At 42.5% G+C, this 21256-nt stretch overlaps 1 protein-coding gene across 1 annotated transcript in view; it reads right to left on the bottom strand.

Moving 5' to 3' along the window:
- FAM175B (family with sequence similarity 175, member B) overlaps positions 1-21256 on the bottom strand; it is a 29109-nt gene that overhangs the window by 2388 nt on the left and 5465 nt on the right. Inside the window, exons 5-11 of the mRNA XM_011986422.1 lie at positions 17548-17571; positions 15976-16012; positions 13150-13216; positions 8521-8711; positions 6250-6369; positions 5654-5738; positions 3663-3777 (exon numbers count right to left, since the gene is read on the bottom strand). Of these exons, the coding sequence (XP_011841812.1) occupies positions 3663-3777; positions 5654-5738; positions 6250-6369; positions 8521-8711; positions 13150-13216; positions 15976-16012; positions 17548-17571 (639 nt within the window). The remainder of the gene's footprint in view (positions 1-3662; positions 3778-5653; positions 5739-6249; positions 6370-8520; positions 8712-13149; positions 13217-15975; positions 16013-17547; positions 17572-21256) is intronic.

Raw genomic sequence — 21256 nt, 5'->3', positions numbered from 1 at the left:
GAATACTGTTTCCATTATAGATGCAAAGAAACCAGAGTTCTGAAAGGTGAGGTGATGTGGCTAAGGGGACAGCTGGAAGTGGGCCTGAGACTCAGAATGCAGGCTCTGCCGCTCCACATCCTGTGCTGGTTCCCTGGCGTGGGGTTTGCTGTGTCACGCTGTGGGGCCCAAAGGTTGAAATGGAAACGTCCTGTCCACGGAATGGAAATGTGAGATTCTTTCTTTGGCAGCCTCCTATCAAAAAACCGATTTCTTTATAGCTACCTGTCATAATACACTTATACACCTTAAAACTTTAAAAGCCCTATGTTAAGTAGGTACTGAACCACAGCTTTACTCTATTTTTATTAATGCTGTGAAAGAACCCACATAGTCCACATAGTCTTGAAAGTTTTTGTAGGTAACATTTAAATTTTTTAAAAGTATTATAAAACTGATACACACTCGTACAATATTTAGATTATTTAGAAAGGATGAAAGAAAATAAAAGCTGCCCACAATTCCATCATCCCAATAACACTGTCAGGATGAAAAGGACACAGGATTTCAAGCGAAGAGACCTAAATTGTAAGTATCAGGCCCTCACTTCCTTGCTGTGTTACAGAAGTCACTAATCCTTGCTGAACTCGGTTTTATTATCCAGCTTTGAGTGTTTGTCTGTACACATGTGTATAAAACATGGCTGACATCACCTAGTTTATACTGTTTTATATCCTAGTTTTTTGTTTGTTGAGACAGGGTCTCACTGTCACCCAGGCTGGAGTATAGTGACACAATCATGGCTCACTGTAGCCTTGACCTCTCGGGCTCAGGTGATTCTCCCACCTCAGCCTCCCAAGGAGCTCGGACTAGAGGTGCATGCCACCACACCTGGCTTTTTTTCTTTTCTTTTTTTTTTTTAAGTAGAGACGGGGTTTGCCATGTTGCCCACGCTGGTCTTGAACTCCTGGGTGCAAGTGATCCACCTGCCTCGGCCTCCCAAAGGGCTAGGATTACAGGTGTGAGCCACCATGGTTGGCCTAGTTTTTTTTTTGTTTGTTTGTTTTTTGAGACGGAGTCTCACTCTGTCGCCCAGGCTGGAGTACACTGGCACTATCTCGGCTCACTGCAAGCTCCGCCTCCCGTGTTCACACCATTCTCCTGCTTCAGCCTCCCAAGTACCTGGGACTACAGGCGCCTGCCACCACGCCACCACACCTGGCTAATTTTTTGTATTTTTAGTAGAGACGAGGTTTCACCGCATTAGCCAGGATGATCTCGATCTCCTGACCTCGTGATCCGCCCATCTCGGCATCCCAAAGTGCTGGGATTACAGGTGTGAGCCACCGTGCCCGGTCTAGTTTTTTTACTTAAAATTATATATTGGGGCCAGGCGTGGTGGCTCACGCCTGTAATCCTGGCACTTTGGGAGGCCAAGGCAGGTGGGTCATGAGGTCAGGAGATCGAGACCATCCTGGCTCACGCGGTGAAAACCCCTCTTTACTAAAAATACAGAAAAATTAAGCCAGGCGTGGTGGCGGGTGCCGATAGTCCCAGCTACTCAGGAGGTTGAGGCAGGAGAATGGCATGAACCCAGGAGGCAGAGCTTGCAGTGAGCTGAGCCACTGCACTCCAGCCTGGCTGACAGAGTAAGACTCTGTCTCAAAAAGAAAAAATAAAATAAAATAATATATTGGGCATTAACTCAAATTCACTTCAATGGCTGTATAATATTCCATCATACATATATATACCATAATTTAAATAAAATTTATAACTGTAAATTGACAAATTATAGCTATACATGTTTATAACATACTGTAATTTATTCAATTATTTTACTTTTGTTGACTTAACTACTTTAAATTCCTATTTTGGCCAGGCATAGTGGCTCACACCTGTAATCCCAGCACTTTGGGAGGCTGAGGCAAGAAGATTGTTTAAAGCTCAGGAGTTTGAGACCAGCCTGGGCAATAGAGTGAGACTTCATCTCTAAAAAACGAAAATAAAAATTCCTATCTGTATTTCTTTCTTTTTTCTGAGATAGAGTCTCGCCCTGTGGCCCAGGCTGGAGTGCAGTGGCGTGATCTTGGCTCACTGCAACCTCTGCCTCCCGGGTTCAAACGATTCTCCTGCTTCAGCCTCCCAAGTAGCTGGGATTACAGGTGCCTGCCACCATGCCCAGCTAATTTTTGTATTTTTAGTAGAGATGGGATTTCACCATGTTGGCTAGGCTGGTCTCAAACTCCTGAGTTCGTGATCCGCCCGCTTTGGTCTCCCAAAGTGCTAGGATTACAGGCATGAGCCAGCATGCCCAGCCTCTATTTTGTTTTTTTTTTTTTTTTTTTTTGAGACAGTCTCACTGTGTTGCCCAGGCTGGAGTGCAGTGGTGTGATCTTGGCTCACTGCTACCTCCACCTCCCAGGTTCAAGCAATTCTTCTGCCAAGTGCACACCACCATGACCAGCTAATTTTTGTATTTTTAGTAGAGATGAGGTATCACCACATTGGCTAGGCTAATCGAACTCCTGACCTCAGGTGATCTGCCCGCCTCAGCCTCCCAAAGTGCTGGGATTACAGGCGTGAGCCACTGCGCCCGGCCCTATCTGTATTTCTGATTATTTCTAGAAAAATGTAACAGTAAATCAGACTGTTATATTTGCCTGGAAACATGAATTACATTTTAACTGGATTACATATATTCTTATTAAATTAAAAAAGTTTAGCCCTAACCTTATCTTTTACACTTGATATTATCTGCCATATGTTTATAAATTTTACATACAGATAATAATTCTGGTGGTGTTACAGCGAACATGGCTGTTATGCTGGAATTACTAGGTTCATGGGCCTAATTCTCATTCAGTTTGTTCCTTAGCCTAATGGTGTCTATTCATCCATGGTTACGAAAATTAGACATTTAAAACCTTTACTATGACCGAACATAAAGCTAAAAGAATATTTGGTAGCTCCTCTATGAGGCTATATTAAGACAGGACACAGGCTGGGTGCAGTGGCTCACGCCTGTAATCCCAGCACTTTGGGAGGCCGAGGCGGATGGATCACCTGAGGCTGAGACCAGCCTGGCCAACATGGTGAAACCCCGTCTCTACTGAAAACACAAACAAAAAAAACAATTAGCTGGGCATGGTGGCGGGCACCTATAGTCCCAGCTACTCGGGAGACTAAGACAGGAGAATCACTTGAAACCAGAAGGTGGAGGTTGCAGTGAGCCAAGATCACGCCACTGATTCCAACCTGGGTGACAGAGGGAGACTCTGTCTAAAAAAAAAAAAAAAAAAAAAAAAAATACAGGACACAGTGTTCTGCTGGGTATGCCAGGGTTAACTAAGTAGCAACCACCACATTCACTGTAACTAGATCTGATTGTCAATATATACACAAATCTATATCAATAACTTATTGGGATTTATTCTAATTTCCACTTCAGCTTTTCTACCTTTGGTCTTCTTTTTCTTCAAGTGTCAGAGAATTGAGGGGGCTACTATGAAAAACAGCACTTGCCCTCCAGAGAAACTGAACAAGAGACTACTCTGCCGCAGCCAGGCTAATCTGAGACTTGATGAGCATAGAAAGAAGCATATCATTTATTGTATAATATAATCTGATGTTTAAAACAACATTTCCCTGATACTGAATGGTAAAATTAATAAGAAACTTACTTCTTTCTTGTTCCTTTTCATTTTTCCTCTGAGTGATTTGTCTTCTTAATTTGTTCACTTCCGCCTGACAAGATTCAACAACTCGCTCACTCTTTTCAACATCTGCACACACTGCCTGAGGAAAAAAACGACAACAAGGTTAGCTTCAAGTTCAAGCACAAGGCATTCCATAAATTCAGCGCTGATTACAACTCCAGGAAAAGTCCAGATGGTTTATTGAGTTAAAAAGCAGCCACATAAGGTAGAACAAAATCAAGAAAGCCCAAAAGACTAGAATTGTTATTATTCACTGATTTGCTTTAATTTTAAGATGATTACGCTATTTAGCTTACAAATTCTTCACCAATAAGGGTAAGATAGGAAAGATTTACTCTTTCCTTTGATTAATCATTTTTATTGAAATGAAAAGGGAACTGTTGGTGACAGTTTAGCATACAAAGGAAGAACAAAAGGTAAGACAGGAATAAGATGCTTTCAACTTTTATTTATCACCAACATTCAAAAAATCAGATAAGACAATTTAACAGAAAATATTTATAAAGAAAAGTTGAAAAAAAGTTTCAAAGTCAAGGTTTAATAAAAGGTAGTTTTTGAGACTGCATCTGTGTAATGTAGCTATTTATAACCCTGAGAAAACTATGTGATTTGGTATTTTCAAAGCAGGCCTTATTCAATCAACAATGAAATATAACAGCCACTTTTGGCCAGTGCTGATATTCTGAAAAGGGCATGGTCATGAATTCAGGACAAAAAGCTATTTTCCACTGCACGTTCCTTCCATAGCAGAAATACCAGAAGCTTCCAGAAAGTAGGCTGGTTATCAGTGAGTCTGTATAAAGCTCCCTATACTGGTAGGTGCACAGTGACCCTAGTTTGGAGCACTAGACTGGAAATGGCTCTTGTATGCTTCTCCTTTTGCCCTGGGCTGAACTCAGCCTGTTTTCCTCTTTTTCAGTATCTGCCTTCATTCCTCTTTCTACTCATTGAGGCCTTCATCCTTTTTATTTTTATATTTTAGAGTTGGGGTCTCACTCTGTCACCTGGGCTGGAGTGCAGTGGCAGTGGCAGCACAATCGTAGCTCACTGCAGCCTTGACCTCCTGGGCTCGAGCAATCCTCCTTCCTCAGCTTCCCAAGTAGCAGAGGACTACAGGTGCATGCTGCCACACCTGGCTAATTTTTAACTATTTTGTAGAAATGGGGTCTCATTATGTTGCCCAGGCTGATTTCGAACCCCTTGGCTCGAGAGATCCTCTTGCCTAGGCCTCCCAAAGTGCTGGGATAACAGGTGTGAGCCACTATGCCTGGCCAAAGCCTTTTTCCTTAAAGTCAGGCCTTTCTCTGGATCTCGAGCGCTTCATCTTTACCACTTTCTTTGCTGTACTCAAAGGCAAGTTCAAAGGCTCTTCTGTTCTTAGATTTTAGAGCAAACTACTCCTAAGAAGACAGCGGGGATGATGAAAACAATGTGGGAAAGTATCGTTAGCATCTAGCTCAGTAGTTGGCTCACAGGAGATGTTTCCATCGATGCCTGTTGCATAAATGACTAGGAATGAACAGGCTCTGCCGAGATCCTTTCACTTCAGGGAGGCAGCTGGGGGCAAAATGAGTGAAATAGGATGAAGAAGCAGAGCTGCAACCAGTTATGGGTGCCTTTTGATATTGTCTCGACTTAGAATATAACTGATGGAGATAGCTGTGTTCTTAGCAAGACTTTCTACATTTTCCTAGAAAAACTACTATCACAAATGGGGCCGTAAGTATTTGAAACAGTAGCATTAACAATCTACTTCAGGCACAGAGTGAGTGAGCCGGGCTTCTGCAAGACGGCACGAATCATTATTCCACAGCTTGACTCTGTTCTGGGAAAGCAGATTCTGACTTTCGGATCCTAACTCTATTTGTCAGTTGGAAGATAATTAAAAATTAAAGTAGAATTAAAAACTTTTGGGCAAGACAAATAAGATGAAAACTAATAAATAAATCAGTTACCTGAACTTTCTCCTGAAGTGCATTGTAAACCTGATAAATCGCCCTGATATCTTTCATTACTCCATCCTTGTCAAAAAAGTCAGTACTAGAAGGCAAACAGAAAAAGATGTCACAAGGTTACCATAACCGCTGTGAAATGGAAAGGCATTTTTCCTATCTCTTCCACTTTATTGTTTAAATGCTGTGACTCCAAGGTGACAGTGTTTAAGGAATAATGCTCATACCACAAGAATTACAGAAATTTTAAAAACCCATGTTACCAAGATCATTTAAAAAATAATAAAAAGCTATGTATTTTTCAGTGACTATGTTTAGGTTTTAGAACCTCAGAAATAATACTCTATCCAAAACTTTTGTATCAATTACAAAAAATATTGTGGTAAATGATTTTAAAAATTCATGAAAGTAAATTCTCTCTTCAATAAGAACAAAATTTTGATACATGCTGGTGGTATCTAGACAATTATCTTACTGTATTCTTCAGTTTTAATCATATCAAACTTGGTTTTACATTTTTTCATACACCTTTTAAATGTTATTAACAAAAGAAATATTGCTGACAAAAGAAAAAACTAGCACTTTACCTTTCAACTTACCCATGTTCTTTAATCACTTTGGCATAACTCTGAGAAGTATTTGGCACTGAAGACACTTTGTACTCTTGCTGGCTAGTATTTCCTAGATTGGGAATAGCAAGTGATATCCTTTGATTATACCTATGGGAAAAATTCAGAAAGAGATCATGTTAAATGTACCATTCTATCATATTCAAGTGAGACTGACAGTTTGAAAAAAAAAAAAAGGGCTAGGTGTGGTGGCTCACACCTGTAATCTCAGCACTTTGGGAGGCCGAGGTGGGCAGATCACCTGAGGTCAGGAGTTCGAGACCAAGACCAGCCTGGCCGACATGGTGAAACCTTGTCTCTACTAAAAATGAAAAAAAAGTTAGCTGGGCATGGTGGTGCACACCTGTAGTCCCAGCTACTCAGGAGGCAGAGGCAGGAGAATCACTTGAACCCAGGAGGCGGAGGATGCAATGAGCCAAGATTGTGCCACTGCACTCCAGCCTGGGCGACAGAGCGAGACTATCTCTAAATAAATAAATAAATGAATAATTATTTAAAAAGGGCATGTGTGGTGGCATGTGCCTACAGTCCCAGCTACTTAAGAGGCTGAGGTGACAGGATCAGGAGTTCAAGGTTACAGTGAACTATGATAGTGCCACTGTACTCCAGCCTGGGTGACAGAGCAAGACCCTATCTCTAAATAATAATAATAATAAAGTTAAAATAAATAAAATTAATTAACTAAGAAAAGAATGGGGCTTGGTGATAGGAGTCTTAGTTGCTGACATTGGTAAACTAACAGGAAGGTCTCATGGAGCACCTCCTTCTACAGAAAACCCAAGGATACATGAGTTAGTAATGTTTTCCCTCCTATAAAGTAGAACCTTGCTTATCAACTCCTTGAGAGCAGAGGTCATGCCTTACACATCTTTCATATACCCACAGTGACTGACACAATGCTGAGCCTATTGTAAGCGCTCAAGAAATACCTACAGATTATGTAATGAAATCTTATAAAAACCTTTTTAACAATTAACAATTATTTTCACTGATGTCAATTTAATTTATTCTACAACAAATAAACTTCCAGAGGGAAACCATTCTGCTGTTTACAAACAGACAACATGATCGTATAATCATATGGGTGTTTTTCGGTTTTTTTTTTGCTTTACCAAGTTCACAATGCAAAACCCTTATTAACCAGCAGGTGGATCAATTTCACAATTTTGTATATGAAATTTATGTTTCAAAATTATAGTCAGACTTCCGCAGCAATAAAACTGCATTTCCACACAGTGGATTATGGAGAAGCAAATGATGATTTCCAGCTATTTATTCCTTATAAGGATTTATGCATAATAAACACATCTTATTAATGCTTCTTGATCCAAAAACAATTTTATGTAAATAACTGACAAGAAAAATACCTTCTGTAACCACAAAAAGAGCTAAAGAGAATAATACAAATTTTTATTTAAAGATGCATAAAATTTTGGGAGGCCGAGGCAGGTGAATCACCTGAGGTCAGGAGTTCGAAACCAGCCTGGCCAACATGTCAAAACCCTGTCTCTACTAAAAATACAAAAAAATTAGCCAGCATGGTGGTGTGTGCCTGTAATCCCAGCTACTGGAGAGGCTGAGGCAAGAGCCCGGGAAGCAGAGGTTGCAGTGAGCTGAGATCGTGCCACTGCACTCCAGCCTGAGTGACAGAGCTGGACTCCGTCTAAAAAAAAAAAAAAAAAAAAAGCATAAAATGCACTATAATGCACGTTTTCAAAGTCATGAATCTCAATGACTTGTACCAACGTCCGTCCTTTTTTTTTTTTTTGAGATGGATTCTTGCTTTGTTGCCAGGCACGATCTCAGCTCACTGCAACCTCCGCCTCCAGGTTCAAGTGATTCTTCTGCCTCAGCCTCCTGAGTAGCTGGGAATACAGGCACATGCCACCACACCCAGCTAATTTTTGAATTTTTTTTTTTTGTCTTTTTTTTTTCCTTTTTGTGGAGAACGGGGTCTCGCTATATTACCCAGGCAGGTCTCGAACTCCTGGGCTCAAGCTATCCTCCCGCCTCTGCCTCCCTGAGAGCTGGGATTACAGGCGTGAGCCACAGCACCCGGCCTAATTTTTGAATTTTTAGTAGAGACGGGGTTTCACCATGTTGGCCAGGATGGTCTCGATCTCTTGACCTCATGATCTGCCCACCTCGGCCTCCCAAAGTGCTGGGATTACAGGCGTGAGCCACTACGCCTGGTCCCAACATCCTTCTTATATGTGAGACAGATGGAAAAGAAAGCTTTACCTTCTATTTGGTCTAAAGAGTACGTATTCTAAAGCGTGAGTGGAATTGTTGGCAGTGGAGATGAAGCTGAAGAGGAGAAAGACGAGGTCGGGCACACCGAGGATGCGGGTGAGCTGCTTGTGAAGAACCTGCTCTCTGTAGGACATCTGCTGCTGTGTGTTGCGCCGGAATCTGTACCACCCAATGACTTTCTGAAAGAAAAGTGTGAAGAGTTGCATGAAATCTTACAAATTTAATTCTGAATGTATCCATACAAACACAAGTGCACAAATGTTCACAGAAGCTTTATGTGCAAAAGCCCCACACTGAAACAACCCAAGTGTCCATCAGCAGGAGCATGGATAAACAGACTGGTTCCGGCATACACTGGATCCTGCTTAGTAAGAAAAAGAATACGAATGAGTCCCAAAATAACTATGCCGAGTGAAAGAAGCTAGACACCTCCTCACTAAAACAAGTACAGGTTATAGGGTTCTATTTATACAAAATGCTAGAAAATGAAAACTAATCTACAGTGACATAAAGCAGATCAGTGGTTAACAGGAATCAGGGGAGAAGGCAGGACTGGAAAGGCATAAGGAAGCTTTTGTAGGTGATAGAGATGCTCGTTATCTTAGTATGGTGATGGTTTCACAAGTTTACACATACATCAAACTTCTAAGAGTATACATTTGAAATATGTATGATATGTCAATTTTACCTCAATAAAACTATTTTAAAAGTGTGGCTTTGTCAGCTCTAACTACAGCGTAACTAAACTAGCTGATGAAACTGTTATGCTCTCTAGAAGAATACTTCTCATAATGAGATTTGTTGGTCATCGGGAAGACAAATGACTTTAGGGATATCCGAAAGACTGCTGAAGTGCAGATTCCTGGGCCCCACCCAAATCTGCAGAATCAGAACCTCCCAAGACAGAGCCAGGAATCTGAATTTAAGTAAGTTTCTGAATTTTTCTTTTGCACATTGAAATTTAAAAACATCTGTTGTCAAAACATTTAATTATTTATTAGAAGATCAATCTTCATACAGCTTCCTTCTTTGAAACCAACTCTGGGCTAAAATCTTGTTTTAAGAAGTAAAGGTAGTTTAAATCTATTAGTGTCATATTAAAATTAAAATTAACAGTAAATTGAGATTGTTTTGACACTTTCATGTAGAAAGTAAGCCAACTTTTGCTGAGGCTAGCTATGTCACAAATATTTTCACTAATTATACCACTCTAAGTGAATGTTTTCTCCATTGAGTTCATATCACATGCAAAGAACTACAGAGAACAAAGAAATAAGCAATAGTTCCCGACTCAAGGAGTACTACTGAACATAAAACAAATCTTCCCATAGATTAAAGCAATTAATTCTGATATTCCTTAAATAAAAAGAAAACCCAAGCTTTTCTTTCAGGGTATAATCTTTTTTTTTTTTTTTTTTTTTGAGACAGAGTCTTGCTCTGTTGCCCAGGCTGGAGGGCAGTGGCACGATCTCAGCTCACGGCAACCTCCACCTCCTGGGTTCAAGTGATTCTCCTGCTTCAGCCTTCCGAGCAGCTGGTATCACAGGCATGCGCCACCATGCCCAGCTAATTTTTTTATTTTTAGTAGAGATGAGGTTTTGCCATGTTGGCCAGGTGGGTCTTGAACTCCTGACCTCAAGTGGTCCATCCGCCTCAGCCTCCTACAGTGCTGGGATAACAGGCATGAGCCACTGTGCCTGGCCTCAGTATATAATCTTATAGAAGAGATGTTTTGTCCAAAGTTACAGAGCTCATGAGTGACAGCCAAGATGTGGAATCAAGGTGCCTGCCTCTTTCCACTGGGCAACACTAACTTTCACATTCTACATTAGACATGATGGTGGCCATAAAAAAGGTAAAAGTAGTTTTCATTTCAAGAAAATGTGGATACAATTAGATAGAGCTATTGATGTATGTGAACACGGCACATTTCATTCTAAGATTCAATACTCTGTACCCAACTCCTATTTGGAATGTTGGAATTACCTACTCAGTAGACCTCAGGCATGCCCCACACTTCCCCTGCCTTCCTGCAAAGACCTGAACGGTGCTCAGCACACTGGCTGTTTTCATGAAATACTCATTGACTAATAGAATCTTTCAAATGGCTATTGGATGAATAACAGTGCTTTTCAGTTATGCCAATTTGAACTATTTTATTTCATTGTTTTTCCTAGCTGCCTTTTTTTTTTTTTTTTGGTTTTTGAGATGGAGTCTTGCTCTGTTGCCCAGGCTGGAGAGCAGTGGCATGATCTTGGCTCACAGCAACCTCCACCTCCTAGGTTCAAGCAATTCTCATGCCTCAGCCTCCCAAGTACCTGGGACAACAGACGTATGCCACCACGCCTGGCTAATTTTTTGTATTTTTCGTAAAGATGGTGTTTCACCATGTTAGCCAGGATGGTCTTGATCTCCTGACCTCATGACCCACCAGCCTCAGCCTCCCCAAATGCTGGGATTACAGGCATAAGCACCGTGCCCAGTCGATTTCTTCTTTTGTGAATTTCCTGTTCAAGGTCGTTACTCATCTTTCTCACTTAAAATTTTGAAATCTGCCAGGTGCAGTGGCTCACACCTGTAAACCCAGCACTTGGGGAGGCCAAGATGAATAGATCGCTTGAGCCCAGGGCTTTGAGACTAGCCTGAGCAACATGGCAAAACCCCGTTTCTACTAAAAAAAAAAAAAATTAGCCAGGTGTTATGGCGCATGCCTGTAGTCCCAGCTACTTGGGGGGCTGAGGTGGGAGGATCACCTGAGCCTGGGAGGTCGAGGCTACAGTGAGCCATGATCGTGCCACTGCACTCCAGCATGGGTGACAGCGTGAGACCCCCATCTCAAAATAAACAAATACAAATCAAATCAAATAAAAATTTGAAATCTGTTTAAAAAAAAATACTTCCTGGTACTTCTAATATGTAGTGAATGCTCTAAAAAATTGTGCTCCAAAAAGAATCTGTATAGAACAAATTTTAGTTTTAGAAAGTATAATTAAGATTTATGGCTGGGTGCGGTGGCTCATGCCTGTAATCCCAACAATTTGGGAGGCTGAGGCAGGTGGATCACTTGAGTTTGAGACCAGCCTGGGCAATATGGTGAAACCCCGTCTCTACCAAAAATGTAAGAATTAGCCGAGTGTGGTGGCGCACCCCTATAGTTCTAGCTCCTCAGGAGGCTGAGGCAGAATTGCTTGAAGCTGGGAGGTGGAGTGTGCAGTGAGCCGAGATCGCGCCACTGCACTGCAGCCTGGGTGACAGAGTGAGACTCCATCTCAAAAAAATAAATAAATAATTTTTTTAAAAAGTATAATAAAGGTTCATAATTTAAAATATGAAAAATGAGGGTGTAAGGTAGCATCTGAGAGGTGAGGGATGGGCTGCTAAGAGATTCCAGAATGTCTGCTCCCAGGCAAATCACTAATATGAGAGTGCTGGACCATGTGATGCCTGTGGCTGCTTTAACACCCCTTCCTGGTTGGGCAGGCAGCTTGGTTAGACTACCAGAATGGAGCACCTCTTCAGCTTACTATCGTGTATAAAGCCATTTGCCTTTCTTCTGACCTATCCTTCCACACTTCCTATTCTTCCTTTTATCCTTACCTCCTCCTGTACATTAGAAAGGCTGTTGTTCTAATCTAACTGCACTTACTCCTAACACTGTTAAACAAAGTCATTTTGTTTCCCGCTTGACAAGTTGAAAACCTTTTTTTTTTTGAGACGGAGTCTCACTCTGTCGCCCAGGCTGGAGTGCACTGGCGCCATCTCGGCTCACTGCAAGCTCCACCTCCTGGGTTCACACCATTCTCCTGCCTCAGCCTCCCAAGTAGCTGGGATTACAGGCGCCTGCCACCACACCCGGCTAATTTTTTGTATTTTTAGTAGAGACGGGATTTCACCATGTTAGCCAGGATGGTCTCGATCTCCTGACCTCACGATCCTTCTGTCTCGTCCTCCCAAAGTGCTGAGATTACAGGCATGAGCCACTGTGCCCGGCGACAAGTTGAAAACTTTTATTGGTACTTTCTTTCTTAAGAAATGGTTAGTAATGGATCTGTTTTTATAGAATTAATATCCCAAGGTAAAAAGTAAAACCCATACATAGTACAACACAGTAAATTACAAATGGCATTATTAGTCACTACTGCAACAAGAAAACTTTGGTTTATTTTCAGTTGTATTCAGACTTGCTTACCTAGTCTATACATAACTAGAACATCATATGCAAATGTTGATAGAAATAATAAACACATGACCTTTCGGAGAAACATCTGTGTTCACCTTTTTTTTTTTTTTAAATTGAGATGGAGTCTCGCTCTGTCTCCCAGGCTGGAGAGCAGTGGTGCGATCTCAGCTCACTGCAACCTCTGCCGCCCGAGTTCAAGCAATTCTTGTGCCTCAGCCTCCCGAGTAGCTGGGATTACAGGCGTATAATAATAATGGTATCAGGCTATAAATATCTAAATTTTTTTCTATTAATATATCAAAAAATCTACGTAGGTTAACAAAACTCTTACATATTAACATCAAATCTTATTGTTCCATTTTACATTCCTGTCTGGTTTTAGCTTTGGGAGATAAGGAATGATTTCAGAATCACACTGGGCAACAAACAGAACATACCTTTCTCCGATCTTTAAGAATCCTGTCCAAACTCTCCTCATTCACTTTGCTTGCGTAGTCATAAAAACTGTTTAAGAGAAAAAAATCTTTTACTAAAACCACATAGTTTTGTGACATAGACGTGCTGAGCTACACGTGTCTGTGGTAACCCTAATGAAGACCTAATTTCTCACCTTACATAGGCACATAAAGAGAAATCAGTCTAAATGCTTTTCTGAAATGAGGTACCTTTTGCATCGAAGAATACTCAAGAGATTGGTACATTCAAGAGATATTACTTCCACATGTGGGAGGTGCTGATAGCAAGTAATTATAAAATATGGGGTTTCAAATGGCTATGACATCCTTTCTTTGTTTCTAGATATCAATTACTCATGAAAAAAAGATAACATAGCAGCTCATTTTCTGAGAAATGAAGAAGGGAAATAAACATTTGTGGGATGCGGAAGACGACACTGGGCTGCATACTTTCTCAGGTTGTTTCATTCCATTCTTGCCTCAGTGCTGGGAGGTATTAGTTTGACCCAACAATTCCACAAGTTTTATTCCCAGTTTCATAGATAAAGGCACCAAGGCCACGTGACTTCCTCCAAATCACATGGCTGGCAGACAGAAGGGCTGGAATTTGAAGCCAGGTCTGGCTAGCTTCAAACCTAATACAATCACCTCCAAAATAGACCAACATGACCAGGATCCCGTGGTATACATCCAGGTATAATGATGCATGGGCCTCCTCTATCACTGGATGTGGACTTGGGAAAGCCACACTTCTACCTCTTTCCCTACCACCATAAGCTCGGGCCTCGTAAGACAGAAAGGAATTCAAGATATGGTTAAAAACAAACAAGCAAACAAACAAACAAAACCACTGACTTGAAAGGCAAGTGACCAAGCTCCAGCTCCTGTTCTGTTTCTCACTGTATGATCTGGGGAAAGTCACTTCACCTGGTTTCCATTCCATTTTTTGCAAAATAAGGAGTTTGGAATAGACAGATATTATCTAAGGTTTCTTTTGGCTCTAATAACTGAGTCTATTCTTTAAACTCAAATCCTTGTTCTAGTACTGCTTTGCTGACAGTATTTTAATGAATTCCTCAGAAGACTGAGGCAGGGTACACCTAGTGAAGCTTTGGACAGTCAAAACCAAATCAGACACCTTCGCAGACCAGAGGCAATGTGTGAACCAGAGTCTAAACAATTTCACTTGCTCTGAGATTCCTCTCAAACGAACTGCTGACTGCTCATCTTGCTTCCCCATTCCTCTTTCGGTTATGTGTAAATCTCAAAGAGGTGAGGTTCTCAGCAACTGATGGCTTCATTTATAGGTAGCCATCTTGCATGGTGACAATTCTCTGAAGCAATCAATAGGTGGGGGTGGATGTGTGAGGGTGAATGTGACACAAGTCTCCAGGGGTTTGTGGGCAAGGGGGCTAGGTGTTTGGGCCACCTGACAGTGGGAGAGTGGTCAGGGTGAAAGCTGCAGGGAACAGCAGGAAGAGGCAAGCGAAAGGGCTGGCTGGTGTTACGGAAGGAAGTGCTGATCAGGAATGGTGATAGTATTCATGTGGGCAATGCTAGAAGGAAAGTATTGGCCTGGCTTTTGGAAAGGGGTAAGAAGTTGGGTCTTGGGGGAGTTTTATGAAACACAGAGTTGAAATCAGGATCCTAGCCATTAGGTGGAAGGATTTCGGGCTGAGAAAGCAGGCATAGGCCTGGTGGTGGTTTGGGGGGAAGTCCAGTGAGTAACAGACCCTGGACTTACTCTTCCTCACTCCTTTCCCTCCAGATGTCTCTCTGTTGTATGCTTTCTCCTTTCCGAACGTTTCTCCCCTTATTTCTTTTTCATTTTGTCCTTTAGTTGGTCATAATATGGCATTAGTGAATACAGTAGTCCCCCTCTTACCTGTGGTTTCACTTTCCAGTTTCAGTTACCCTTGGTCAATCTCTCAAATATGTTTGAGAGTGAGTGGACACATTCACATAACTTCAATCATCTCTTACTGTGCCTCATTCATAAGTGAAACTTCATGATAGGTATGTACATATAGGAAAAACCATAGTACATATAGATACGGTTCAGTACTATCCACGATTTCTGGAGTCTTGCCACATATCGCCCGAGGACAAGCAGGGACTACTGTATTCACTTCAATGAACACAAAAAGAACATTTTATATTCCCTTTTCTTACTTTGTTTTTTTTTTTTTTGAGACGGAGTCTTGCTCTGTCACCCAGGCTGGAAGTGCAGTGGCGCGATCTCGGCTCACTACAAGCTCCACCTCCCGGGTTCACGCCTTTCTCCTGCCTCAGCCTCCCGAGTAGCTGGGACTACAGGCACCCGCCATCACGCCTGGCTAATTTTTGGTATTTTTAGTAGAGACAGGGTTTCACTGTGTTAGCCAGGATGGTCTCAATCTCCTGATCTCGTGATCCACCCGCCTCGGCCTCCCAAAGTGCTAGGATTACAGGCATGAGCCACCGCGCCCGGCCTTTCTTACATTTTTAAAGTTGAACACTAAACATTTTTTATTCCTCTTAAGAACATCCATTGAATTATTTTATGTTGATTAACTTTTTTGTCTATAACTGAAGAGCCCTTGATAGGCTGAGAGGAAATACTTCCATTCTAAATCACTATGGCCACAACTGACACTCTCCCCTTCCCTTTTCCTAACCTAACACAATGCCGTGTACATAGCACTTAATAAATCCATGGATTTGGGTATGCTCGTGACTTTACAGCCACAATCAGCTACAGGCCAAAATTCACTAGCTTTTCATCAATCAATCCTTTCAATAAGGACTAAAAGCTTACACGTGGCTTACCTAAAAAGTTTTGAACAAGGCTGATGGTTATGGATTTCTGTAATTAGAAAGAGGAAATACATCTTAGTTAATCATATAAGACATAGGCAACTATAAAATAGCTCAGGATTTTTTTTTTAAACCAAAATCTCTGACAACAAAGACAGCTTTTTCCTCTGCCAAACAGTTGCTACGTGTATACCAGTGAAGGCAGCACGACCTCTGAACACTCACCCTCAGTGACACACTCTCAGAATAAAGGAGACTACAGAATGAAAGTTCTATTTCTATTTGCCCATGTATGATGAGCACACGTCTGAAAGATATTATTCAGGAATATGCAGCTATTATGTGCCTTATTCAATCTTATCTATTTAAAAAAGCATCACAGAAAAAAGCAACCACTGACTGGAAGCATTTAATCAAGTGGGATAAAAGCTGTGAGGTGACTGGGTGCGGTGGCTCACGCCTGTAATCCCAGCACTTTGGGAAGCCGAGGCAGACGGATCACTAGGTCAGGAGTTCAAGACCAGTCTGGCCAAAGTGGTGAAACCCCGCCTCTACTAAAAATACAAAAATTAGCAGGGCGTGGTGGTGGGCGCCTGTAATCCCAGCTACTCGGGAGGCTGAGGCAGGAGAATCGCTCGAACCCAGGAGGCGGAGGCTACAGTGAGCAGAGATCGTACCGCTGCACTCCAGCCTGGGCGACAGAGTGAGTTTCTGTCTCATTAAAAAAAAAAAAAAAAAGGCTGTGAGGACAGCCTGGGGACAGAGGGCCTTAACCACCCTCGCCCTACCATTAATAACCAATAATAACTCATGACAACTTGAGCCAGGTGTTTTGAAGTGGAAGGAACTCTGGAAGTCTATTAATCCTTTCAAAGATGGTCAGTACCGAGGGAAACAATCACTACAGGGTAGACTGTAACAGCTTCTGAAAAGTTGCTGTGATTAAGCAGAGTGAACAATTTCTTCGAGCTCATCAGGGGGCTTAGGGTCTGGGTTTCTTTATAAGACCGTGAAACTAATTGACCATTCAGTTATATTAATCACATTCTCCTAGAGAGCAGCTCATTACCTGCTGTTTAAAAAACCACAGCCTCAGAGTTCTAGGCTGTAATCTTAACTTAATTAAAAGGAAACCATAGGCCGGGCACGGTGGCTCAAGCCTGTAGTCCCAGCATTTTGGGAGGCCGAGGTGGCGGATCACAAGGTCAGGAGATCGAGACCATCCTGGCTAACACAGTGAAAACCCGTCTCTACTAAAAATACAAAAAAAATCATCTTCTACTTTAAAGAACTGTCATTTAATGAAATTCCTGGAGTAAGTTCTGAACTCTGAATGCACACTGTTACCAAAGCAGTTTCTTTCCACTTTACCAACAGGATTAGAAGCACGCTAAAGACATTCTACGGAGATTGTGTGGTATTTTTTGAAGTTAAAGCTTTCTAAGATGTTTTGCAATACTAAGCACTCATGGAAAAACAGGGTGATTATCTCAAACATGAAAAACTGCAGATCGAAATGAAGTTGGAGGACACCTTAATAGACAGGTAAACCTCTGGAAGCAGGCAAGGGCTGGGCAGCCTCACCTGGAATTTCCAGAGTTTCTGTGCCTCAACAACACAGTAGACACCTGTTCCTGTACACGTCGCCTCGCAGCACACATTTCTTTACAAATCCCTGCTGTGTGGCACCATTGTTCTTGCTTTTCTTTCTGTTGGGTGAGTTGAACATTTCTTCTCCTTCCTCTTTCATTCTTTCCAATAATTGTTACTGCATCACCTCATTAACTAGGGACACTGCTGTTGCTGCCTTCTCCCTGCCACTCCTAGAACTAAGGGTGGACAGCTCTGCTTCAAGTGAGTTAGCACAGCTTTTTCAATTCATACATATTCAAAACAAGATGCAGACATTTCATGTTCAAAAGGTGATACTTTTTTTTGTTGCTGTTGAGACAGAGTCTCACTTTGTCACCCAGGCTGGAGTGCAGTGGCACAATCTCGTCTCACTGCAACCTCCGCCTCCCACGTTCAAGCGATTCTCTTGCTTCATTTCTTTTTTAATTTTTTTTTTCTGTTGCCCAGGTTAGAGTGTAGTGGCACAATCTCTGAGCCACCGTGCCCGGCTGTTTTAGGGTTTTAAAGAATTAAGCAAAATGAAAATAAAAACAAAAACACCCTTGATGAGCCAGTGCAGTAGCTCACACCTGTAATCCCAGCACTTTGGGAGGCCAAGGCGGACAGATCACAAGGTCGAGAGAGCAAGACCATCCTGGCCAACATGGTGAAACCCCATCTCTACTAAAAATACAAAAATTAGCTGGGAGTGGTGGTGCGCACCTGTAGTTCCAGCTACTAGGGAGGCTGAAGCAGGAGAATCGCTTGAACCCAGGAGGTGGAGGTTGCAGTGGGCCGAGATTGTGCCACTGCTCTCCAGCCTGGGTGACAGAGCGAGACTCTGTCTCAACAAAACAAAACAAAAACACCCGTGATGAAAGACTAGCTCTACTGTCTTACACATCACAAGTCTTTTTTTTTTTTTGAGATGAGATCTTGCTCTGTTGCTCAGGCTGGAGTGAATTGGTATGATCACAGTTCACTGTAGCCTCAAACTTTCGGGCTCAAGCAAACCTCCCACCTCAGGCTTCTGAGTAGCTGGGACTACAGTAGCACAACACTACGCCTGGCTAATTATAAAAATTTCTTGTAGAGACAGGGTCTCGCCACCTTGCCCAGGCTGGTCTTGAACTCCTGGCCTCAAGCCATCCTCCTGCCTCGGCCTCCCAAAGTGTTGGGATTACAGGTATGAGCCACTGCACCCAGCCTCAAGCCTTTACTTAGTAAATAAGTCAATAATGTGGTGAGTGAGTTTTATACTTTTGATCCACTAGGGCAGGGGTATCCAGTCTTTTGGCTTCCCTGGGCCATACTGGAAGAAGAATTGTCTTGGGTCACACATTAAATATACTAACAATAGCTGATGAGCTTTAAAAAAAATTGCAAAAAAATCTCACAATGGCCGGGCACGATGGCTCACACCTGTAATCCCAGCACTTTGGGAGGCCGAGGCAGGCAGATCACCTGAGGTTGGGAGTTCGAGACCAGCCTGACCAACATGGAGAAACCTCGTCTCCACTAAAAATACAAAAAAATTAGCTGGGCGTGGTGGTGCATGCCTGTAATATCAGCAACTCAGGAGGCTGAGGTAGGAGAATCGCTTGAACCTGGGAGGTGGAGGTTGCAGTGAGCCAAGATCGCACCATTGCAAACCAGCCTGGGCAACAAGAGCGAAACTTGGTCTTAAAAAAAATTTTTTTTAAAAACCTCATAATGTTTGAGGAAAGTTTGCAAATTTGTGTTGGGCTGCATTCAAAGCTGTCGTGGGCCACATGCAGCCTACAGGCCGTGGGTTGGACAATCCTGCATTAGTAGGTAGTTCAGTCTCTTGATTCCCCCTAATCCTGACCTAACTTCAATACACACCCTTGGGGCCAGACGTGGTGGCTTACACCTGTAATCCCAGCACTTTGGGAGGCCGAGGCAGGTGGATCACCTGAGGTCAGAGGTTCGAGACCAGCCTGACCAACACGGAGAAACCCCGTCTCTACTAAAAATACAAAAATTAGCCAGGCGTGATGGCATGCACCTGTAATCCCGGCTACTCGGGAGACTGAGGCAGGAGAATTGCTTGAACCCAGGAGGTGGAGGTTGCAGTGAGCCGAGATCACACCACTGCACTCCAGCCTGGGTGACAGAGCCAGACTCTGTCTCAAACATAAATAAATAAATAAAACACCCTTGTCCCCTACCCCACATACTAGAAGCCTATCAGAACAGGCTTAAAATTAATTATTTGCTCCCAACATGACCAAACTTGCCATTTGCCAACAGTATTTCCTTCTTTTTCTTTTCTTTTCTTTTGAGACAGAGTTTTGCTCTTGTTGCCCGGGCTGGAGTAGAATGGCACGATCTCAGCTCATCGCAACCTCCGCCTCCCAGGTTCAAGCGATTCTCCTGCCTCAGCCTCCCGAGTAGCTGGGATTACAGGCATGTGCCACCACATCCGGCTAATTTTTGTATTTTTAATAGAGACGGGGTTTATCCATGTTGGTCAGGTTGGTATTGAACTCCCAGCCTTGGGCGATCCGCCCGCCTCGGCCTCCCAAAGTGCTGGGATTATAGGCGTGAGCCACTGTACCCGGCTAGCCAACAGTGTTTCAAACCATAAACCACTCATCTCCACATATTCTGTATTTTAGTCATATGAACAGGCCAGATTCCCTGTGTGTTTTATGCAGACCTTGTTCTGTGCTCCCCTGAATGTACTGCCCATTTAGTTTACCTCCTGACACACATCTTAACTGATTTCCCCACTAGCAGTTTTCCTCTCAACTTTGGGCACTTCGGGGATTTTCTTTATTACTTTCTTACAGCATTCTTCTCATACTGTCTGGTATTTCTTCCTGCCTGTCTAATCCTCCCCGCAGCTCTGGAAGGCAGGGATGATTCTGGGTATTTCCTTCACTGCCCAGCACACACCTCACATATGAAAGTTCTTCAATAAATGTTTGCCGCATAAATAAATGAAAAGTTCCTTGCTTTGTTCAGAGTATTACGATATGTGGTTTGGTGATCTGCCTGAAGTGTACCTGAAAGGACTATGACCTCTATTCACCAACAGGAGGCTGATCCACAGAGAGTGGGTGCATCTATATCTACAAAGACTCCTTCATCTTCCCCAGATATCTCCTCCAAAGTGGTATCTGGCTTATCCCTCAGAAGGCTGTATAGGTTTAGTAATATCCCATGTAAACAAATGTAAATATCCTTGCTGGATCCCTTTAGGAAGGACCAGCACAACAGATGCATTTGTTATAGTATGAGGTGATATTGGCAATGGGGAGAGCCTAATTTGCAAACTTGAGGTTCATGGTGGTTTTGAAGAGACTATCGATCAAGTGGTCACACAGCAATTCAGTGAAAGTCACCCCCATCGGTGGGAAAGGAATACTTTATAGAAGACCCATACTTATAGTTAGACATTCTGTTTTCTCTGACTTTATAGTGACATAAAAACATCTCGTATCATTTATTAGTGCAAATAATCTTAGTTTTTTTCTTTCTTTCTATTTTGAGACAAGATCTTGGCTCACTGCAACCTCCACCTCCTGGGTTCAAGCGATTCTCCTGCCTCAGCCTCCTGAGTAGCTGGGATTACAGGCACCTGCCACCAAGCCCGGCTCATTTTTGTATTTTTAGTAGAGACAGAGTTTCACCATGTTGGCCAGGCTGGTCTCAA

The sequence above is a fragment of the Mandrillus leucophaeus genome, unplaced genomic scaffold (assembly GCF_000951045.1).
Source record: "Mandrillus leucophaeus isolate KB7577 unplaced genomic scaffold, Mleu.le_1.0 Scaffold299, whole genome shotgun sequence".
In the NCBI taxonomy this organism is placed as follows: domain Eukaryota; kingdom Metazoa; phylum Chordata; class Mammalia; order Primates; family Cercopithecidae; genus Mandrillus; species Mandrillus leucophaeus.
This window is presented reverse-complemented; position numbering and strand designations above follow the sequence as displayed.